The sequence below is a fragment of the Rhipicephalus microplus genome, chromosome 6, assembly GCF_043290135.1.
Source record: "Rhipicephalus microplus isolate Deutch F79 chromosome 6, USDA_Rmic, whole genome shotgun sequence".
In the NCBI taxonomy this organism is placed as follows: domain Eukaryota; kingdom Metazoa; phylum Arthropoda; class Arachnida; order Ixodida; family Ixodidae; genus Rhipicephalus; species Rhipicephalus microplus.
Window position 1 is genome coordinate 103651876 of NC_134705.1, and position 22790 is coordinate 103674665.

The following is a 22790-nucleotide window of genomic DNA, read 5'->3' on the forward strand; positions in this document are numbered from 1 at the left end:
TGCTATATTCTTTTGTGGACCGTGTTACTTTGGAAGCGCGCCTAGACTGTTCTTCGGTAACAACTCGAGAGTTCTTTGTGGCAGCGAGAGCCCGTGAACGTCAAGCTTCCCTCCGGTTCCCAGAAAAAGCAAAGAGTTCACCGGTGCCTTGCTTTGGATGAAGTTGTAGGCCAATATCGCCTAACTACAGGTTTCCGAGTTCGTCTGGCAATCGTTTTGCACGGCACTAGAGCCTTGACAACAGCCGGTCATGGCTAGTTCTTACACTTTATCAATGGACGTGCACGCCTGGCCAGCCCTTCATTGCTGTCATTGGCAGCTTCCAGTCTGCAGATGCCCTTTGCCTGTTGGCCGTACTTGGTTCCTGATGACACCGACGGCTACTAAATGCTGCCATCGGTGAGTTCACCTTGCAGAACTAAATTTCACCGGTACTGTAATTCACGCAGTTCTATAACGTGTGCAAGTTTTTAAGCCCATCAGATGTAATGTTTCTCTACGGTACGTTGAAGCATGAAAAATTTACTACTACTGTTATATACATACATATATTATGGAGCAAATACATAAAAAGTTTTTTTTGTGATTAGATACAAGTGAGCTCTTGTTTGATTAAGAGGTTGGGCCTGTCGATTGACCACGTTTGATAATTGGAAAGTTATTGTGAATTTATTTTTCAGGAGCCAGGTTGCACTTAGGAAAATTAGTTCTATAGACGATTACCACTGTGGTAGTAGTATACTTCAGTAGGACATATATATTTCGTTACGTAAATTTTACATGAGGCTTCAGTTTATTTCAAAGTGATTATAGCAGATTTTGGTCATTTTAACGAAGTGATAGCTTCCTCAAATAAGTATTAGAAGTGAGTGCTTTTAATGATTGTTTTTAAATATCTCATTTTTGGCTCTTCGCAGATCGCAGAGACTGGTTTGTTAAGGTCCTGTGATGCATTGGTTGCACATTCTGGCACATCAATCCTCATCATTACTTGGAGCACCTGTACAAAAATTGGAAGGACACGTTCTCCCTAACTGTGCAAGCCTATATCACTGCTGGGACTGTTATCATGTAGCGGATGTGGCGTGGAAGCATGCATGGCAGCCTCATCTGGAAGGACTGCGATCTGCTTGGGAGCTTCGAGGGCACAAAACTGCCTAACGGCTGGCTGCAAGGTTACTTTTTCTTTAATACATACGATTACGTGAACATCACTTACTATGCACAAATTGAAAACCCAAGCATCGTTGCTTTCAGTGGATACCTGTAATATTCTTACACATAATTCTTATTCAACATTTATAGAACTAAATTGCAAGATTATTGAGAATGATAAAAGCTGAAAGCTTGCAGCTTATGAATGAAACTCCAATAATCTGAGACTCAAAAGCTTGTGCTTTCAAACGAGCACAAATACTTTGATTTCTTATTGAGCTCTCGTGCTAGCAAGTGGGTGAAATTTGCCTGGCTGTTCACAACTTGCAAGGAAAAAGGCCTATTGAAGAAGCCTCAGATGACATAGGGCCAGTAACTGCATCTGTTACCTAATGTAGCTTTTTCTCTCTCAGCGCTGTTGCCTGTGTTTCAGCCGAACATGTTCACCACGATTGCATAGTGATATATATTTTTCTACAAATTGTACCTGACCTAAGTATGCATTGTTGATCTCTAAAAGTGACGTTCAGTGTGTTTCAAAGCCATGGATTCTCATTTCTCTGTCTGTGGCTAGCCTATTTCAGCTGCAGAGCGATGCAGCTAGCACACATGCAATCCAAGTCATGGAGCGCTCCTTTGGTGTTCTGTGCAGGACGCATCATATCCATCCGGCAAGACACTGGTATCAACACTAATGGTGAGTGTTGGTGGCACCTGTAGGAGCCCGTTGTGTTTGTTGCGTATGATTATTTCTCCTGATGAAGTGCATTTTTGAAAGGTTTGCTTCATTTAGAATATTATATGTCAGCAACAAGCACACTCATAATCCACAAGTTCTTTGTGTCTTCTTGACTGCCCATTTGCTCCTATATGCGGTATGGTGAGCTGGCTATGTTAGACAGCCTCAAAGTTATGAACATTGGCTGTTGTGTTGTAATGCGGTCTAACTTGTATTTCTTAGTGAACCTATTTGTGGTCTACTTCTCGCACCTAGTGTAAAGTCAAAATTGAAGAAACTCTATTGGCTTTTTATGCCTGTCAGAAGTTTGTTGCCTTCATCTATAATATTGTAGTTTTGATCTTTTATCATATTAAATATATTTTCAGTCTTCACTGTTTGTGTGTGTGTGTGCGTTGAGGCTTGTCATTGGCTTCTGATAATACAATATCTGTAAATATGAGCACATAATTGACAACTATACACTCTTGCATGTAGCATGGTTGTAACAATAATCTGTATTTTTCTAAGTTCCAGCAGTAACAAGGGGTTCGGTGCTCCACGGTCATGTACAGTGTATCAAGAACAGAGAACAGAAGACCAGCAAGTATAAAGGGACTGCCAGTGACTGTTCTCCTGCTCAAAGTTTACAACAGTAGAAAGAGCACAATGTGATGTCAGGAGCAGCTGCTGCTTAACTTCTTAGCAGTGCATTATTCAGCAGTTCCTTTGCTTGCATTCAAAATAATTTAAATTTTGCATGGAAGATACCAAATTATGACACTAATTTAGAGGCTGCTGTAGTGTTAGTAGGCAATTATTTTTGAGCTGAAGTTTTTAACATGTGTGTTAAATGCCTGCGTGCCTCTACATGTACATGCCAGAAATCACAGCATCCATGGTCGCCAATGGTAACTGTGTTTGCATTTTTTGTTGTACAAGAAGTAAAGCCATGGATGCAGTAATCATGTACTCAGTCGATGTAATCCTTCAGTGTACACTCATTTGTATAGCACCAATGATGCCTTGAGTGTATAAGCTCTGGGAAGTGAATCTATGTGGATTATTTTATTTGGAAGGAAGAGGATCATCACTACTCCTAGTATATCTTAACAGTAGATTTTAGTGCTTCGGTATTATCCCACAGCCTGTCCGTCCTTGAACAGTCTACTTATCTACTGTGTAAGTGTAACTTGTTAAATGTATACTTTGCTCGGATAGGTTTGTTCATAATGTATGCAAGTGACTTATCATCTATGCAGCTCTACTCAGACTAGAAATAAAAGTATTTATTTTTATATGTAGCTATAGCATGCATTCACTTATGTTTTTCAATGTGCCTGTATAATTGTTTAGCCCTACAAAAGTGCTGGTATACTCTAACATTGAATCTGGCATCTTAAAATAGTTTGTTAGTGGAAGTAGGAATGGGTCTACAACCAATATTACTATCCTCAGATGAACTGTGAAAACTCTGTGGAAATCTATTTACATTTTTTGAACTTTATGAAGGCAAACGTTGTTATGTTCTTTTATTGTGGTCCCTGTTTCATGCAATTGACACATAATTACTTTGCACTGGCATAGTATTAGTTGCTATTTTACACATATGTGCTGAGCAACATCGCAGTTGAGGCCAGCAGCAAGACATACATGCAGTGCACTGAAGCATCACCTCACATAGTGTACAGTCTTTGCCCACCAGTAAACTCAATATTTTTCAAGCAGACTAATAGACAGCTGTATGGGAACTTTGTTGATGTGCTGTGTGATGTCTTCTTGAGGAGTGTTTTTCATCATTTTTGTCCAAGTGAAGTAGCTACCAAGGCCACAACTGGTGGGAATGTGGGTGTTTCCTCTCTCCAAAAGCACCCCTACCAGCTGCCTCAATGTTAGCATGGGGTGAATTCACGAACTGGAAAAATAATTGGTCTTTGTTTTCTTGGCCGAAAAAGTCACTTCCACCGTTGAGCCACCACGACGCGCCAGAATAGAAACTTTTAGCTAAGTAAAGTTGATTCTACTTTTGAAAAGTGTTTTGGGGAAACAAAATGGCACCTATAGCTGTCCATATAAACACTGTTTGCACCAAGGAGCTTAGTAGCTTAGAATTGTATTATTCATGTATTGTCTAGAATTTACTCGCGCTGTGCCAAGCTTCAGACCAAGTGTCCTAACATGCTTTGTTAGTGGGTTGTGAATGAGCGAAGCTATGTAAATAAACAGAGTGATATTGCAGACATGTACAAAATGTTGATGCACAGCCCTTTTTTTTAGCATGACATTGTCAAGGGCTTTATTCTTGTGTTTTTTATAAAAACTGCTTGTCACTGGGCAGCAGCGGAAAACTATGCATCAAGCTTTTGCGAGATGGTTCGAGAAACACCGTGTTCAGACATAACAGTGCCGGTGGATTTCTCTCGTAAGTTACTTTCAGTAGTATATTCAAAATGAGTGTATTAAAATTGTTGTTTTATAGAAATTCATTTTAATATTTACACCTGAGTGTATGTATGTATGTATGGCTGTACATATGTATATGTGTGTGTGCGTATATGTATGTATGTGTGTATGTATGTATGTATGTATGTATGTATGTAAGTATGTATGTATGTATGTATGTATCTTTTAAATGAGAATCCGTTTATCATTGGTGAGTAAGTTTGGTAATGATTTGGCGGAATTTGTTTCTAGTTATTCTCTTTTGAGCCATTATACATTTCAATTTGTTTCCTACTGCATAAAAATAAATGTAACCTTACAAAGAATATGTGTGTTCGAAGAAGTTGTTTCATTTACCAACCTACAGTCATGGGCAAGAAACGCCGAGTGATTCCGTGAATCGAACCAAGCACCTCCTAAATTGTAGTTGAGCGCTGTAACTGTTCGTCCACTGCAGCAGTGCTTGCATACGCCCTGTTGCTGATATATCGTCATTTCTTCGAATGAAGGCAAATGCAAAAGCGTCCGGTGAAATTTTGTCAAAAATAAAAAAAAATAGTTAGAATGCGTTTGCCCAAGGTTACTAGAAGATAGAAACCGCCACGTGTTACTGTATAACCGTGCGCTATTTATTCTTGTACATTACGGTCATGACGTTGGGATAGCTGACTCTAACGTAGGCTAATTTCTCATAGTTTGCCAAATATAAATAAGAAAATAAAAATATATATCGGCCTGTTACAACGCAAATCAACTATTATGAGTTCACTGTCACTAGTGTCACTTTCACTAGATGAATGCTCAGTTTGCTTCCATCATCGTTATTTAGGAAAGCTTTAGCTCATTAACTCAACTCTCCTATTTAGCATTGATTCTCACATCTAAGGACAGTCACACTTCATCTCGCTATCTGAGTGGCTGTCACTCCCATATAACGTGTACTCCACTTTTTTATGCTCTCCGAGCATCTGACGCTGCTTTGCAGAGACTTTACCTGACGTCTGCTGGGCCGGAAAATTGTCTTTATTATCTATCAATTTCAAGCTTTCGCGAAGCCAAAACGAGTCTCTCTCTCTCTCTTTTCATCCTTTTGGCACGTGTGATAACGTCTCTCGACTTCAAGACTCGTATACATGTCCCTTGCTTTGTTTGCGCACTCAAACGACGCTGGACGAAATATTTGCACCGTGTTTTGTGAAAAGCATAGCACTGAGACACCTTCCGATGAGTCTCCCTCATTTTACGTAGACATATACCGAAGCCTAAGCTAATGCACGTTCTCGCACTCGGGCTTTATAAAAATGCTGCGGTGCATGGAACCAGCGAAATTGCGCTCACAATTTCATTTGATTACTGCTGTTATCCATTTCCGCACAATTCGTCTGCAGGCACCGAAGTCGCTCATGTGTCTTGTAATAAGAATACTGTAACAAAGGCTACCTTCGACTATAGGTACAAAACACCCTTACGTTCACCACCATACCGTGCTAGGTTGCACCGAATTAGTTAAGTAGCAGCGCAGATTCAATGAAACGTAAGGTAACTGGTCGCGTTAAATAGGGGAAAACATTCGAGGCACATTTTCAAACATTGCATGCATCGATATATGTGTGGTTTCATTTATGTGGTGCACCTGGAGTGTTGTTTACTTGTACTTGGCGAGATAGTGCATGAATTGCTCGGTGGCTTAAGACCATCGAACAATTATTTTTTTTAGCTACAGTCGTTGATTAAAGGCGAGTGCTGGGCTTTGCACAGCCCACCAAAACGTCTATTACAACGAGCGCGGCATCCCGTAAGCGCTGTAGCAGACGCTCGCGGAACTGAAACTTAGATGCAGCAAATCATTGGCTATCATCGTATACTCTCGATGCTAGACGCTTTGCGTGCTTCCTTGATATTATCGGCACACACTTCTTTCTTTATTTGTCGTTTCATCGGCTATCGTCTGTCCTCCTTGCCCTCTTAAGTGCCAAATAAGTTAAATTCATACCCGCGCTATAGTAATCCCTACAGATGAGAGAATTTTCGGCTAAGAAAATGCGTAGCCAACGAGAAAGCTTTGTGAATTCGGCCCCTGGTCTATTTTAGAGCTCTAACCTGGGCTTCTGACCGAATGCTATGTCTTTTTTTGGCGTGGATCGATTAGAGCCGAACCCCCATCCTGTCTAAGCTGGCAAGTATGTTCAAAATGCAGCTCCAGAAACTCGCGTGCAGCCGTTGTCGTGGCACTTTCGGTCGGAACAGGGATGTCTTGTAGCTCATACTCTGCTCGTGTTACGCCAGACAAGCTCGGCGTTGTGGCTGCCCAGACTGTCTCTATATTTGGGTGTGCCTCTTGCGTTAGCTGCTCTGGATGCCTGGTAAGCAAGACGAGGTGAAACACAAGTGGAGCTGTGCGGTGGTTTGCTCATTGCTAGGTAACAATGAGGATGGCATTTAGAGGCGTAGTTCTTTTTAACCTGGGCTTCTTTTTTGGCGTTGGCATCAGCGTCTTGTGCCGTAGCAACTAATGACGATGATGAAGACAATGGTGATGATCAAGAATAACCTCGTTCTAGACCTTACGTATTCTTTCTGTCATCGTGGTGCACCCCAAGCAAGGTAACCACTGAACGTCTTACTGTTGATGTTGCCGCTCAAGCAACGAAATGCGTTTCAGCCCACATATTCTTTATCTGCCATCACGCGGCAGCATACGCAGGTGATGTCCCATGATATGTCATCAACGTCATCATCATGACCAAGAAGATGACGCTAATGAGGATGTAGATGATAATGATGATGTCGGACAATGACTGGATTGTGTGGTGGATGTCATAATAATATGCTGCGCTGCATTTTGGATGATTGGAAATAACTGACAACCACCAGGCGAAGGAGCCCAGATGTTCTTTTTCTCACCTTTAGGCTAGATCCGGTGCCACGAAACGGTAATAATGAAAGAAAAATTGAATGCACAGATAAGGGAAGCATTAGGTCTGCACAAAACGTACATGACAATCACAGCGTAAGTTGTAAGAGCAGTCGTTCAGTGCCTTTGTTTAGGAATATTTATATAATTTCCACAAGTACGCTTGCAGTGTTCCTGCTATGTCATAGATCCCCAAATATTTTGCTTAGTGGGAGGCATTCTTTTTTGTTTGTTTGTTACCTGTCAACTCTACCACATACCCAATCGAGGGGATTGACCAAGAATACTTGCTGAAGCCTAGTTATACGTTTTAAATAGTTACACAAAAGTGAATTACCAAAAGAAGTGCTAATACAATATCGAAAGACTGAAACATTGAGGTGACGAGGCGGTTGAGTTAAACTCAGCTGATAAAATTAAATGCATGTCTCAAAGTTTTCCAAATTGAAATTAATATCTCTAGCGTTTTCAAGTATATCACAAAGCAGACGTTATGCTGTAATCCGTTGATAATATTGGCTGATTTACAAACTGCATCAAGCACTTTTCTTGGCAATGTACCTTGACAGAGACACCGAAACTAAGCATTTTTTTGTGGTTAAACTTGAAAACCTACCACCCAAAACCAAATACCTGGAACGCTGTTCCTGCCCCGCCACGGTAGTCTTGTGGCTAAGGTACTCGGTTGCTGACCCGCTGGTTGCGGGATCGAATACCGGCTGCGGCGGCTGCATTTTCGATGGAGGCGAAAATGTTGTAGGCCCAAGTGCTAAGATTCAGGTGCACGTTAAAAAACCTTAGGTGGTCGAAATTTCCGGATCTCTCCACTACGGCGTCTCTCATAATCATATGGTGGTTTTGGGACATTACACTCCACATATAAATGAAATCTGAAACTTTTTTTCTTATAAATAACAACTCTGATATAATAAAAATATTGCTCTATTTTTCTGTTTTTTTCGCATAATAAGCACATGGGAGATATTGCAAGACAAGCTCTAAGTAAATAATTGTTTTATTGGAGCACAGCCTTGAGTATTGACCAAATATCTTGAAAATTCCTAGACTGACTCCACTGCGGCTTTCTCAAAAATTGGATGTGCTGATAGTCTGTCCCTTCAGTAACTCCCCATCACACCTGTGCACAGTGGTAATTTTCTACATTCGCTCGATGCTTCGTATTCTATTTTTGGTAGTACCAAAGTTACAGGTCTAATAAGTGAAGCTCGATCTAACTAATATTGTGCGTATAATCAAAAGGGGTACTGATTGTCCTGAAGCTGTAAGGGCTGTATATAGCAAAAAAAACAGTAATTTTTACACTGATTTCGCTTCAAGATATTTTTCAAAGAGCGAAATTTATAATCATTAGCCACGCTACAAGAATAGTAGAAAAAGCTGACAATTTTGCTGAAAATGACCAGCAGAAGTAATCAAAGACAATGCCACTGGGCTTTTCAATATTCGCAGAAGCGTCTGTAGCTACTGTATCATTTGTTTTTACAGGTACCATGTAACTTTAGTCTTTATTAAAAATGTGAGACATTGGAACTTGGGTTGTAGGCGGCTGGAAAATTTCGTCGTTTTCTATTGTAATATTCTAATTTATTCAATCAGTTTAACTTGACATTCTAATGTTTACTTCATGCTTTCCAGTTTCGTTTGGATCAAAATCGTCTGGGGTGTATAAATTGTAGACAATGAAAAACGCCAGGCTTGCGCGGAAGGCACAGCACAGTCTTAGCGAAAGCTCGAATAGCGGCGTTTCAGAGCTTATCTAAACACTTATTGGGTAACTACTGCATGCACACTTGCTTGATGCTCATTAGATATAAATAAATTCGTTTGCGGAGTAGGCCGGCATTTGCTAGGCTCTTTTGGTCATTCTTTTGAGAAGCGTGGTAGCCTCTAAATACTTGCAAAAAATTTCGTGCACATGGTTCATGCAGTGCTGACGACCATGAAGAATAATGGCTGACCTACTCTTGGCTTCCTTCACATGGATGTTTACTGCGCAATAGAGGAAATTATCAATCTGACTAGGAAAATATAGAGCTAAATCCTTCATTCTCTTAAACGTTTATTCATTATTATTCAGTAAATATTTGTTTTGAAACTTATCCTGTAGCATATACGAGTAGTATTAAAAACAAATTCACCTAACACTCAGCTAATCCCCTGCATTGGGTAAGAGTCATGAGAAGAAGAAGAAGAAGAAGAAGAAGAAGAAGAAGAAGAAGAAGAAGAAGAAGAAGAAGAAGAAGAAGAAGACCTGGATATGCGCCACAGTAACATGGAATGAAGAACAAGCTTTTGTTATAATTTGGAGCATTGGACGGCCCACTCGTTACGCGATTCGGAATGTGCGACATCTGGATGTTGTTTCGCTGTTGAAAAAAAAACTTTACTAGTCGTATTACCGCGATTGCTTTCTCGACATCAGGTCTGGTTAAGGCAAGTTTGACAGCAAGTTCCAGGCACGGGTGTAGCTGAGGGGTAGAATAGTGTGCTGGCAGTCAGTGGACCCTAGTTCGAGCCTCACTGTGTCATTGGTGCTAGGTCAAGCCTGCCTACGGTAAGTTTGACCACAAGTTAAGACCCCCGGCGGCGGCGGCTGTAAAAAGAAAGAAGGCGTTGGGGTCACAAACAAAGGCATACTAAGATCTTTTAGCCGAGACTATACGAAATCAACACATAATTACTGACACGCATGCTTCCTGGTGCTTTACATTATTAGCCACAAACCCATGGAGTAGCGCTTCTTTTCTGTGCAATTTGTCCTTTTTTGGAAAACCATATTACCTGCTACGCACTTGAAAATTCGTGAAAATTTGTTATGCTGGGGCGGACGAAGAACAATAATTATGGCTGTGACTTTTGTGATTGCCTGTAACAATGGATGACTCACTTGTTACGCAATGCGCAGAGAATGACGCCTTGTTTTTTTTTTTGCTGTTGTAAAACGATCGATTACTCATATTACCGCGATTCTTTTTCCCTTGACTTGCCTAAGGGCAGTTTCCAACAAAGTTTCAAGCACCGGCGTGGCTCAGTTATACAGTACAGGGCTGGCACTTAGGAGTCCTGAGTTTGAATCCCATTGCGTTCGTCGAGTTTTTCATTTGCTTTGTTTTTTTATTTCGCACGATAGTAAATACAGAAAATGGCGGCGTTGGCGGACAGCTACGGTGCATGCGATCCTTGTTATCTCATAACAGCTCTTGCTGTAAAACATACCGGTTGTGACCAAAGAACATTTTTATAACTGTACACCTTTTGACAATCATTTTTTATTCGTGAGTGGTCAATGTCATGGGTGGTTTACGGTAAAAAGAAATGATTCCACTGATTCGCTCCCTCATGATCATTAAGTTCATAAATATGCCATGATTTCCCGCAGATTGCGTAAGTGTGACACCGCGCTTTGAGAGTTCAGCGTTCGAAATCATGAGAACGACCAATGTGTGATTTATCGCTCTAAGGACACGGCGACACTCCACGAAACAAGGTACACTACCAAGCACGACAGATGTACCGTTTGTTGTGGAAACATAAAAATTCTCTTTTGAAACGTTGGTATTAAAGTGTCGCATGGTCTACTTGTGGGCTTCGAATTAAGTTGGGATGCAACGCATCGGCTATGGGCTGTTGTTCACATACTGTCTCGCGTGTCAGATGCCTCATTTCGCTTCGAACTATATTTACCGCATACGCTCTTCGTAAATTCAGAGGTACCTGCAACATACCTATCACTTCCGTAATTGGTGTTCTGAGGTAAACAGTTTTTCAAAAGAGCGCCGAATGCTTCTGTAAAAAGTATGAACAGATAGAAGCCTTCTTTCAATATTTTATGGCTCATTGAGTTGTGCCAGCGTCCTTTTTATAACTCCTGCTACCTACTCGAATTTGGCTACCGTGCGCGATATTATGTGAATGATTAAAACGTAAAAGTATAACTTACCAGTAGGCAGAGAAGTTCAGCATCTTAACTTCACTCATTTTAGTATTAGTACACCTAAAAAGGTTTTTCGTACTCTTCATACTTATCCGGAGTTTCTTATATCAAAGTTACCTAAAAATGCAGGAATGTATTGCAATTTATTTGATACCTGTGCTGGTGCAATTCGCTATTGTTGCCGCAAGTTTCCCTAGTTCACCATATAGGTTTCACACTTCTCAAGCTATGATGTTTCAAGTTATTCAAGATAAAGTACGTGATACGTAACTTCGGGCTGTAATCTTGTTTGGGAAGCTTTTTTTTTCTTCAACGATACTCATTGATGTACATATTCAAGCAAATCAAGTAGTAGTATTAGCAGCTTGCAAATTTGACCAGTAAACTTAGCTTTTGTTTCTATATCCTGGCTTCTCATGATAGTGGTGTTTCTTTGAAAGACTCTTCCTTGCGTAATGCAAAAGAGTGTGGACTTCAAATAAATACTATGAACACAACGGGCTGCTCTCGAAGAAAATGGTTATTTAGAAAGAATTTTCTGAATGAATAATATTTTTTTTTCTTTTAGAAGGAGATAATCATCGTTGAAGACGAAGTATCCACGCAGTTATAATTTTGTCATGCAATGCCACGGGAATAATACAAACTCAAACCATCGTAATCTGCTTCTTCCTAAATTTAGAACTAATTTATAGTAGATTTAACATTGCATTTTCAGGCACTTAACAATGAAACTCATTACCATCAGTTATCAAATTATCTTTATTCTCATTATTAAAAACAGAACTGATGATCATTTCAGTAACACTCAGTGTCACGCAAAGCACGCATTACGTTTGTTTGTCCCCTATAGAACATTTCTTAATGTACTACTTTTATGTGTTTGAATTTCGCTTGTGTATTAACTTTGCTTATGTTCGATGCTTCTTCACATTGCTAGTTCAGCGTGTCATTTAGCCTTGTTTGAATTGATGTTTACTTTATTAAATTTTTCTTTTCCAATTTTTTTTCAATTCTGATTAGCATAAAGTTTATAAGTATTTTCCCTTTTTCTAGTTACGCACCTCATACTGTAAAATTACATAGCTCACTGTTTGCCGAGATTATTGTAAACCCCGTTCACTTTTTGTCAGGAGGTTCCCCCGACAGTTTGTAAGCATTGATTGTTGTTCATAACAAGACAATTGCTACTGCTAATGTTTAGGTACTTTCCGTAAAAACAACCAACTTTTGAGCTTGGCTGTATTTGCTTTTGTTTGATAGAATTTTCATGATGTACCTGTTTCAGCCTGGCTCCCCCTTCAGTCCCGATGAAAGCGGTTATACTTCATCTTTGGCAAGTATCACATGCTATTCAGGCGATCTCCTTTGATGCTGCTATCTAAACCTGTATTGCGTATGCTGGACAGATTACGTCAACACATACGAGCAACTGAAGATGCAGTTAACAATGCAATATTTGTTAGTAGGGGGACTTTCTTGGAGTTCATTCTTCCAAATCAAGATATGACGATACGATATGCTGTAGCGGAACTCTGCGGCAAGTTTGTTGAAGTGGTGTTCTTTAATGTGCACCGATACCTTAGTACACTGGCTTCATGTATTTTCACCTCCATTCAAAAGCCAGTGCCAAAGCGAGGATTTGATAACGCAAACGGCGAGGCAGCAGTGCAGCAGCGTAACGGCTGGACCAAGGAGGAGTGGGAAGCATGATTTGTAGCTACACGTCAGTTACGTATAACTGCAATCCTAACACGGGAATAAAACAGCAGGGAACAAGCATAGCGGAACGCATTGCAGAAACTCTATCAAAAGGTCCTATTGTGAAAATAAAAGCTTATGGTAGACGACCGGAGCAGTTTCTGAATGATGCTCTGCCGTAGCCAACATAAACAAAAAGCCACGTGACTATTTATCAAGTAAGCACATTATTTGAACTGAGTATAAACAAATCACACATTCTGGACTCTCAAGCTTATAGCACAAACACCGAAATGCCGCCAGGTGTGTAAACATATAAAAATTCTTGTGAATCTCTTCGGCAGTATGGTCATTGCTGCTTGACTGTACAGCAGCTTGTTTATTGTTTAAGTTAGCAGTGGTATCTCTGAACTAATTTGACGCACAGTGTATAATATGAAATCACCACTGCTCACTCTGTAGCTCAGAACATTGGTGCTACAAATAAAAAATTTAGTGGTGGTTTACGACAAACTAATACCACTTCCACATCACATGTGTGAAATCACTAAATGAAATCAACCATGCAAAGCAATCCAGACAGAACACATGCAAATATTTATAATCTAAGGGCCATACAAGGCAATCGGGAAAATCGAAATAGAGGGTCCGGAAAACCCACCAAATGCCACTGCATATTGACCACCTATTATGGTCTTTAGCGCACAACCATTACAGAAAGAAAAAAAAGAAATGTAGGCGCGCACTTCCAAGTGAATTATTGAAAAAATGTACATATGTTGTATGTCAGGTTTTTGCTAATGTACAATCAACTGAATGTTCGGTGCCAATAAATATGTTTGCTCACATTACACATAAATAACAGACCATAGTCACTCATGTAGTTTTCTGGTAGATCTAACTTTCCGAGAGATTGTGCCGAGGGAGCCACACTTTTCTGACTAAAATTTTTATATGTTGCCTAAACTAAGCAGGCAAGAATCATAATGTCGATGACCTACATCTGTGAAGATTGATGCACTGAACTTTTTCAGTCTTCACCTCCAATAAGCCCCGGAAGTCCCAGGCCTGGACCAAGCATGGTAAGTTTTTTTTGCTAATATCCGGCAAAACACATGACTACTGTAAAAAAATTGTATATAAGTGAACAATCTGCGTCCAATGAAACTTGAACAGTGGCAAACCTTCAAAATAATAGAGTGCACGCCGTCCAGTTATCGCTATTGACTGGCGCATGCACTCTGTTCGGCAACTCTACGCATTTATGCGTGCCTACCTATGATGATAAGTGGATGACGGGCACTACACTATTGGGAACGCCTCTGGCTGCTCGGATTTCATGTGACGCTGATGGTACATGTGTTTGTGTGTATATGTGAATCAACACTGTAGCGGTATACGCTCTTTTTCAGTCTCCGCTGCCACTTAGCCCCGCAAGTCCCGAGGCTGGCCCAAGTGGAGTAAGACTTTCTTTAATGATTTTCATCAGAAACCAAACCACAATTCTAAAATAAATAGTGATTATGTGGCCATGTACACGTGTATCATAGTCAAGACTGACGTGTCACACTTCTTTTCAGTATATCTCGCAATTAAGCCCTCTTAAATCCAGTACCCATTCTAGAGGGGTAAGCCTTTTGTACATAATGACCAACAAAATGAAACTCTAAGGCTCAAATAAACTGGCAGTGTTGATTGTATTCTTGCACGCATATCTCAGCAAAGATGCCACGCTGTGCTCTTTTTCAGTCTCTGCCCCCATTAAGCCGAAAACGTCCCACCACTGGCTCAAGTGTTGTAAGTCTTTAAATTCTGATGGTCATCGAAACTACACTACTGCTAAAATCGGCATGCAGCGGTGAATACGTGCATGTGTGTGCATCTGGTTTACAATTCCTATGCTATGTCTTTTTTTCAGTCGCTGCCACCATTGAGCCCAATGACTTCGGTAAGTATTTCGCTCAAGGTGTTGTGAGCCTTTCGCTCAATATGACGAGTGAAACAAATTACTACCGTTGAAATACGCCCACAGTAACGCGTGCGTGCTGGTTTCAATATCTAAGTAACTATTATTGTGCCATATTTCTTCCAGTCACCGTCTACACAAAGCCCCATAAGCCCTGTTGCTGGTTCAAATAGCGTAAGTATTTTATTCAGAACGACCAGACAAACACGGCAATAGTGCCACAACAAACGTACATAGTGAATATCTGCATGCGCGCATATCTCAGAAAACATGACCGTGCTGTTTTTTTTTTCAGTCTCCGTTATTGCGCACCCGAACTCGCTTATATGGTTCAAGTGATGTAAGTATATAATTCATCATGGCCACCAAAACCAAATACAGCTGCTAAAATAAGCATACAGTGGAGATTAGGCAATGTGCGTGTATCTTGGGCACAATTTACTTGCTGTCTTTTTTTATTCAGGCTATACCACCATTTAGCCCCATCAGCTCCGTCACTGGTTCAAGTGGGGTGAGTCTTTCGTTCAAGATGACGAGCGGAACAAATCACTATCGATGAAATCAGCACTAAGCAAAGATAGTTTGCATGAGGCTATATCTTAGTCAATATTGTTTTTTCACAATTTTTACAGTCAACCTCACCATTCAGTCCCGTAAGTTTCGTTGCTAGTACTCTAGTGGTAAGTAGGCGTCTTTCATAATCGTATGTGGTTTCAGGACGTTAAAACCTACATATCAAGTAGAGTAAGTATCTAATTGATTGTGGCAAGCGAAACAAAATAGAGTACCGTCTAGGCAAAGGTGACACAAGCATGTCGTACATTGGTTTAATCTTGCCTTGTTTTGTTTAGTCTGGTCAACAATAGTATTAAATGCGAAGCATTTTTTAGCAAACTTCGGCGACTTCGAGCGCACTTATCTATCTATCTATCTATCTATCTATCTATCTATCTATCTATCTATCTATCTATCTATCTATCTATCTATCTGTCTGTCTATCTATCTATCTATCTATCTATCTATCTATCTATCTATCTTTCTATCTATCTATCTATTCTTCAGGACCTCAATAATGTTCTTTGTTTGTCTGTCTATCCTAAGGCAAGTTAAAGTATCTGTGGTGTTAGAAAAACTTGCCGCTCGACTTGCATCTCAGATAAGGTAAAAAACTTTGCGTATGTACTTCACCTTGCATGTAAAATGCACACAAATGAAGGGGTAAGAACATTCCTAATAACAATGTGTTGCTTAGTATATGTGACAAAGTACGTGCTGTTACACTTGGGAGTCTACACCAAACATCAATGCCTCTGCGAAGGCAATCTGTGTCAAAGCCCGGCTGACGCGATCAACTCAACGACGTCATTAAGCAGCGGCGCCAATCTGTCTTACGCAACGCACAGTGAGCCCCCTCAGCCCACAAGTCCCAAGAAGCAATCGGCACCTTCCAGTCTGGCGAGTCTTACGCAATGCGTTGCAACGTCACTCTTCCTTGGGCGCAACCACGCGCAGCGGCTCCGGATTTGATGACCATGAAGCAGCCCAGCGGCGGGCCCCTTTGGATATATCTGACATCACGGCCCATGGCGCTTCTGGTTGGACGTTGGTGACGAAAAAGGTCCTGGCGGTGGTATAAAAAAAACAAGCGGCGTGTCGCCAGCAGTTGACCTTGGCGTCAGAGAGAAAGCGACGTATGCTTGCGAGAGAAGACATCTCGGCTCTTCAATTTGCTAAGCTGTCGATTTTATTGCCGAATATGTAAGGTCTTCATTTCTATGCTGTACATAAACCTTGCCTTAACTCACTGTCGTCTCGTCCGCTGTTTATCAGCTCTGCGCAAAAGCAATCGAAAGCTGAGTAACACACGCTACCAAATGGCTGGTGACCTTGGTGGTGGAGTTCGGAGCAGTGGTGCCTTCAGGACCATGTTGGCGTCGCGCCTTCGTAACAGTGCACAAAGGATCACAGAAAATCAACGAAGAGAGATATTCTCCACGAAACTTTTGATTCGCGCACTCAACCTGAGACAAAATGCGGTGTGCTAGGGCATAAAAAGGTGCAACTGTTGCTTTCTCTATGTGCAGCAAAACGTTTGTTTCCACCAAAACAAGAAAGCCGACCAAGAGTCACAAGATTTTCAGATGGACTCAACGGGCGCGCCGCAAGGCTCCGTATATCACCATTACTTTTTAATTCAGTGCTGTTGGGGCTACCAGAAAAATAATGAAAATACTTGGACTGTTTCACAGTATATACGTGGATGACAACACCCTCTGGGTTCCCGGAGGAGGTTCTGACGGTCACGTCGAGAGAAGGCTACGGGCGGGAGTATTAGTACTATAGGCGGAAGTTCAGGAGTATTTGCAAGGAACGGGCCTCGAGTGCTCAGCAACCAAGTCCGAACTTTTAATCTACAATCCCACAAGCAGAGGCAGCAAAACGCCATGTGGCGAGGAAAGGTAATCCTTCAAAATACGCGTTCTGTTGGCATACGGCACTGCCATACCACACGTAGACAGATTTAGAAGTCTTGGTTTACACAAACAGGCAAATGGCCGTAATGGTGAGACTGTGTGCCGACTCCGTCGTTCAGTAGATTGACGCGATCAGGCTTTTGCGTCGCATCACGAATAGACGTAACGGTCTGTGCGAACACTGTGTGATCCATGTCGTGGAGGCCTACGCGATGAGCCGAGTAACATACGTTGCCCCTTACCTTACCTCAAGTGAATAGACTCAGAAAAAAAAAAACAAAATCAACTGCATGATACGAAAGGCTTATAAAAAAGCTATTGGCCTCCCAATAAAAGGAAGCAGTGAAATATTTACAGAGCGCGGTCTTCACAACTCACTCGATGAGTTCATTGAGGCCCATGACGTTGCGCAATACGAACGCTTAACTAAATCAAAGTCGGGTCGACATATCCTCAAGTCGCTGGGCAGCAGATATCACGCTCATCAAGGAGAAAAGATGGAGGTTCCTGCCTCATCAGTTCGCGGGCGCTTGATCATTCCACCGATTCCAAAGAATATGCACCCGACGCATCACATCCGACGGCGCAACGAGCGTGCTAGAAAGTTTCAAAGGAAGTTTGGTAAGCGTACGGGCGTGGTATACGTAGACGCCACGAGATATGGAGAAGGAATAAGAGCCCACGCAACTGTGGTCGTTGACCATCAGGGGAAATGCCTCTCGAGCGCCACGGTGACGACGGGACACACAGAGGTGGCCAAAGAAGCCGCGATAGCCTTAGCACTCGCCGCAGCCCTGCATGCAGAGATTGTGATAAGCGACTCACAGGTGGCAGTCCGTAGTCTCGCGTGCGGCCATGTCTCGCGGGAAGCGGCGTGAATCCTTTAAATGTGCGGAGATGGCGACTCGACGTCGCGTTCACAACCCCAAACTTCAACGGTTTTTCTCCTATCTACCCCGGCACACACCAGCATTTCACTCGCGGGGAACGAGGGGGCCAGCGCCGCTGCTCAAGGTCTCACTCGCCGAGCCGCGGCCCACTACGTGGCCGCCGCCTCTGACTCCGAGAGCGGGGCGATGCATCTGCTGGATGAAGACACTTTGATAGGCACGCAGCAATTAAATTTAGGATGGTCATGGGGTGATCGTCTTACAACGTTCCGTGCCATCACCTAAAAATATATGCTCGAAAGGCGTACGTTCTTGCCACCGCAGAAGAAACTAAACAGGCGCGATGCCGTGAGCTTCTGCTTACTCCATAACCATTCCTACCCTTGCCCGGTTGTTCTACGCCACCTGTACCTGAACATATACCCCACCGATATGTGTAAAGCGTGCGGGCATAGAGCGACGCTGAGCCACACGCTCTGGAATGTGCCAGCGATGACAGTCGTGAAAACGCCACAAATCGCGATGCGCCTATAGCGACCGTCATTACCAAATCACGGAGCCTCGAGCTCACTCGTTCCTGCCGCCGACCCGGCTGCGGCAACCACGGGGGACCTTCTTCGTCGGCGTCGCTGCCGCTGGGAGGTGGTCCTCCAAATCCCAGAGCTGAACGACCAGCTCTGGGCCGTCCGGCAGACCGAAGATGCCACCCGTGTCCAGAGACTACGAGCCGCCACCTAAAGCCACCGAGACAATATGCTGGCGCATTGTGTCCAGTAAAGCCTTTATCTCTCTCTCTCTCTCTCTCTCCACCAAAGGAAAAATAGGTTGAATTTTTTTTTGAAGAAACATAGTATAATACAAAATTGTAGGCCCAATTCTGCTTTATTTCGACTACCTTTCAGTGTGTATGGACGTATCAACAGAGGCCAAGTTAGCACTTTTGTCCATTTCAAGTATTTGTTTTCCAGCCTCTACACAATGCACAAGCGAAAAAATATATAAGAAATCTACGTTTATGAATATTGCCGTACATGTAATTTATGCAGTTTTCCGAACATCGAACTTTGTATATAAATTCTCGAATGAACTACAACTTTGTGAACGTGCTAACAAGCACAAAATTCAGCGCTACCATAAAGAACTATCTTACAACTAAAGCGGGAGGCTCAAAAATTGCAACAAAGCTAATTTTCAGAGGTTGTGCAAACTGGTTTGCTTATAGAGATCTTTATCCCAAGTATTTTTTCGCAATTTTGTGAATTTCAAGTGGTGGCCCCGCAGAGCAAAAAATGATTGCTAAAATATTTTGGAAAAAAAGATTAAAAGATTTTTATCTCTCTGAATTGCTCACTTATTTAAGAAAACTGAAAATTTTGCGAGATTCAAGATTGGTTGAGCCATAGACAAACCTATGTATCCAACAAAATCTGAAAGTGGAATATCTAAATTTCTAAAGTGTGTTACACATGCTTTCTAGCCAATAGACGCCAAGTTTTTCCCTATAGTATTCTAAAGGCGCTAAAAATGAATTGGAAGACCGCACATTTCGTAAAAGGCGTCTCTTTTATCAACGTGGGTGACGCGTAGGCTTATCGGAGTTGGTTTTCTGTATAAAACGAATAAATCACTCCTGCATATTTAGGGTACACAACCATACGTAAGCACACAAAAAACGTACTCTTAAACTGGCAAGCAAAACAAAATTATTATGCATGATACGACCTAATGAAAAGTAGGTAATCTGCAGTGCACTAGTAAGTATGCACGATTCTGACACCACCCAAATTAAGCACGATCCTTATGACCCTAAGGAAGACGATGCATTCGCTTTCAAATATACCTTCAAGTTATCATTCTGATTATATATAAAATATTAGTAATTTCATGAAGTCGGTAGATATAATCACAGAACAAAATAATTGGGCTAGTTTCCGAAGAGCGCATGCGACATTTGTTGGGACTCCTCAGGAAATTGAAATTGTTGCGATCATTTTCAGGAACTTTAGATCACTGTGTTTTTGAAACCCTTCTCGCGTACACAATTTTCAGATGCAAGTAATGGACCCTGGGCCTTTAAATCTTTTAGTTTGGCTATTGCTGCATGGCTTCTGCAACACATTACAAATAATAATGGGCTCCCTGAAGGACATAGTGAAAGTATCGATTGATTTGTTGTACGAATGTATTTCATGAGGTGTTAAACACTCGTGAGATACAATAGCAGTCATCAATTTTAACACAAAAGATGCTATCTCTCGCATTGGTGAAACAAAGTTTTAGAAGAATGACTACAGTGTTCGGCATAATAGCCTTAGAGATGCTACAAAAGCTAACAAAAGCCTTGCAATCATTGTACTTAAACGTTGAAATGTTGTCGGCAATGCATCCTGCAACTAGTTTAAGCCTGTCCAATACATTACCCTCCAAAACATCATAGCTAGACATTTTTACTTCAACACTTATTATCATTGCTTAAAATCAGCAGATCCCACGTACAGTGGGAATTCATGAAATGCGAAGCACGGATGAGGAAGGTTCATATGTAATTTTAAAATGAGCACAACTTTGCGAAGCGAACGGAAAATATACCGCACAATACTTTCGTGTGACGATTATCATGTTTGCACCTGGCCTTTGTGTTCATCGTTCATTCATGTTCTGAAACACTAAATTTGGTATATGTGAAGCTAGCGAAACAGCTACGAGCGAGCTGTGAGCGTAGCATGTAGTCATGCTCTACAGACACACATATTATGATTATCATGTTTGGACGTGTCATTTACCTCCATCTTTCATTAATGTCACGTAATACTGAACTTGGTATATGTGAACAAAGCAAAACGGCTGCAATGGCATCATAAGTGTGGTATATAGTCATGTTACTACATAACACGCATGTCATCAGTATCATTCTTGTAGAAGTCATGTATCATTCTCACCCATTGACGTCATGTAACACCCCAATTTAGTGTATGTAAAGCTAGCGAAACGGCCGCGATCGCCCTATGAGCGTAGCAGGTAGTCATGTTTTACGTAATAGCCACGTCACGATTATCATGCTTTCATGTCGTTTACATTTGTGATCCATTCACGTCGTGTAATACCAAGTTTGGTGTAAGTGAAGGTAGCGAAACGAGCACGAGGCCACCATGGGTGTGGCGTGCAGTCATGACTTACGCGTGACATGCATGTGATGATTTCCACGTGAGGGCCTCTCATTTACGCTCGCCAAGTGCTATAGTCATAACATACCAGCTTTTTTAAATGTCGTGTTAACGAAGCCACTGGAAGAACTGCGAGACCAGGACATGTAAACTATGACACTCATGACATACATATCCATATTTTCAGGTTATGACTGGTCACTTACGCGTACGTACAGGCACGTTATTTCATAGCAATATTGGTATAGATCCCATTATCGAAACAGCCAGGAGAGCAAAATGTCGTAGGTGGCTTGATAGATTTCTAGGCAAACAGATATGGTCAAAGTTGCAGAAGTTCAATAATAAATGCTTTGCATTTCTTAAAAACATAGAGTCGTGCCTATCTCTGTCTGTTTGTATTTATCTTTCTTGAATGCTGCACTGTGCTCTTTCTAGCTTCAACACAAATCACGCCCCACTCATGGCAGTCACGGACGAAGAACGGTGTCATTTATCTCAAAGTAAACCAAGTAAACCTTGATGTTCATGACAGTTTCGTACCATCCTCTGCTTTCCTTACACTTCTAAACAGGCTCACAACACCAGAACTGGCATTAATATGGGCTGAAGGAATTATCGGTACTTTTATCTGGTGGTCCCACTGTGGTGGTCTTGTGGCTAAGGTACTCGGCTGCTGACACGCATGTCGCGGGATTGAATTCTGGCTGCGGCAGCTGCATTTACGATGGAGGCGGAAATTATGTAGGCCCATGTGCTCAGATTTGGGTGCACGGTAAAGAACCCCAGGTGGTCGAAATTTGTGGAGCCCTTTACTACGGCGTTTTTCATAATCAAACGGTGGTTTTAGGACGTTAAACATCACATATCAATCACTTTTATCTTGTGCATTTTCTATAGCTAGCCACTAGCATACAGTACAAATGAATTGTAGGAGCACCAAAGGTAGCGTATCTGGTAAAATCACACTTACATGTCATGATCATCATCATCATCATCATCATATTTGTGAATATACTCAATAACATTATCATCAGCAGCAGCTCATTACAAGGCAAATGCCGCTATTATCAACTGCCAATCACTCATATCTTGTGCTTTCTGCTGCCACGTAATACCTGGAAACTTTTTAATATAATCGGGCCACGTAATCATCTGTCTTTCTCTCGTGCGTCTGTGTTCGCTTGAAATGCAGTCAGTTATTCCCAATTAGCAGTGGTTATTGTACCTATTCGCTACGTGTCCGGTCCAGGTTTATTTGTTCTCCTGGATTTCAGCTATATTATTGTATACGCCGAATTTTTCTTTGACCCACTGTACTATCTTTCTATCTCTTAAGGTTACGTCTATCACGCTGCCTTCCATCGCTCGCTGCGTCGTCCTTAATTTAAGCTGAACCTTCTATTTACGT

At 41.6% G+C, this 22790-nt stretch overlaps 1 protein-coding gene across 7 annotated transcripts in view; it reads left to right on the top strand.

Moving 5' to 3' along the window:
- The window catches only part of LOC119183125 (uncharacterized), a 182753-nt gene that overhangs the window by 148956 nt on the left and 11007 nt on the right, over positions 1-22790 (top strand). For 4 of the 7 annotated variants that reach the window (XM_075866328.1, XM_075866331.1, XM_075866332.1 and 1 more), the window contains 10 exons: positions 12473-12520; positions 13920-13967; positions 14298-14345; positions 14466-14513; positions 14635-14682; positions 14804-14833; positions 14978-15025; positions 15147-15191; positions 15315-15362; positions 15484-15504. In XM_075866328.1, coding sequence (XP_075722443.1) covers positions 12473-12520; positions 13920-13967; positions 14298-14345; positions 14466-14513; positions 14635-14682; positions 14804-14833; positions 14978-15025; positions 15147-15191; positions 15315-15362; positions 15484-15504 — 432 coding nt within the window. The remainder of the gene's footprint in view (positions 1-12472; positions 12521-13919; positions 13968-14297; positions 14346-14465; positions 14514-14634; positions 14683-14803; positions 14834-14977; positions 15026-15146; positions 15192-15314; positions 15363-15483; positions 15505-22790) is intronic. The other 3 variants (XM_075866329.1, XM_075866330.1, XM_075866333.1) reach the window with 3 other exon arrangements.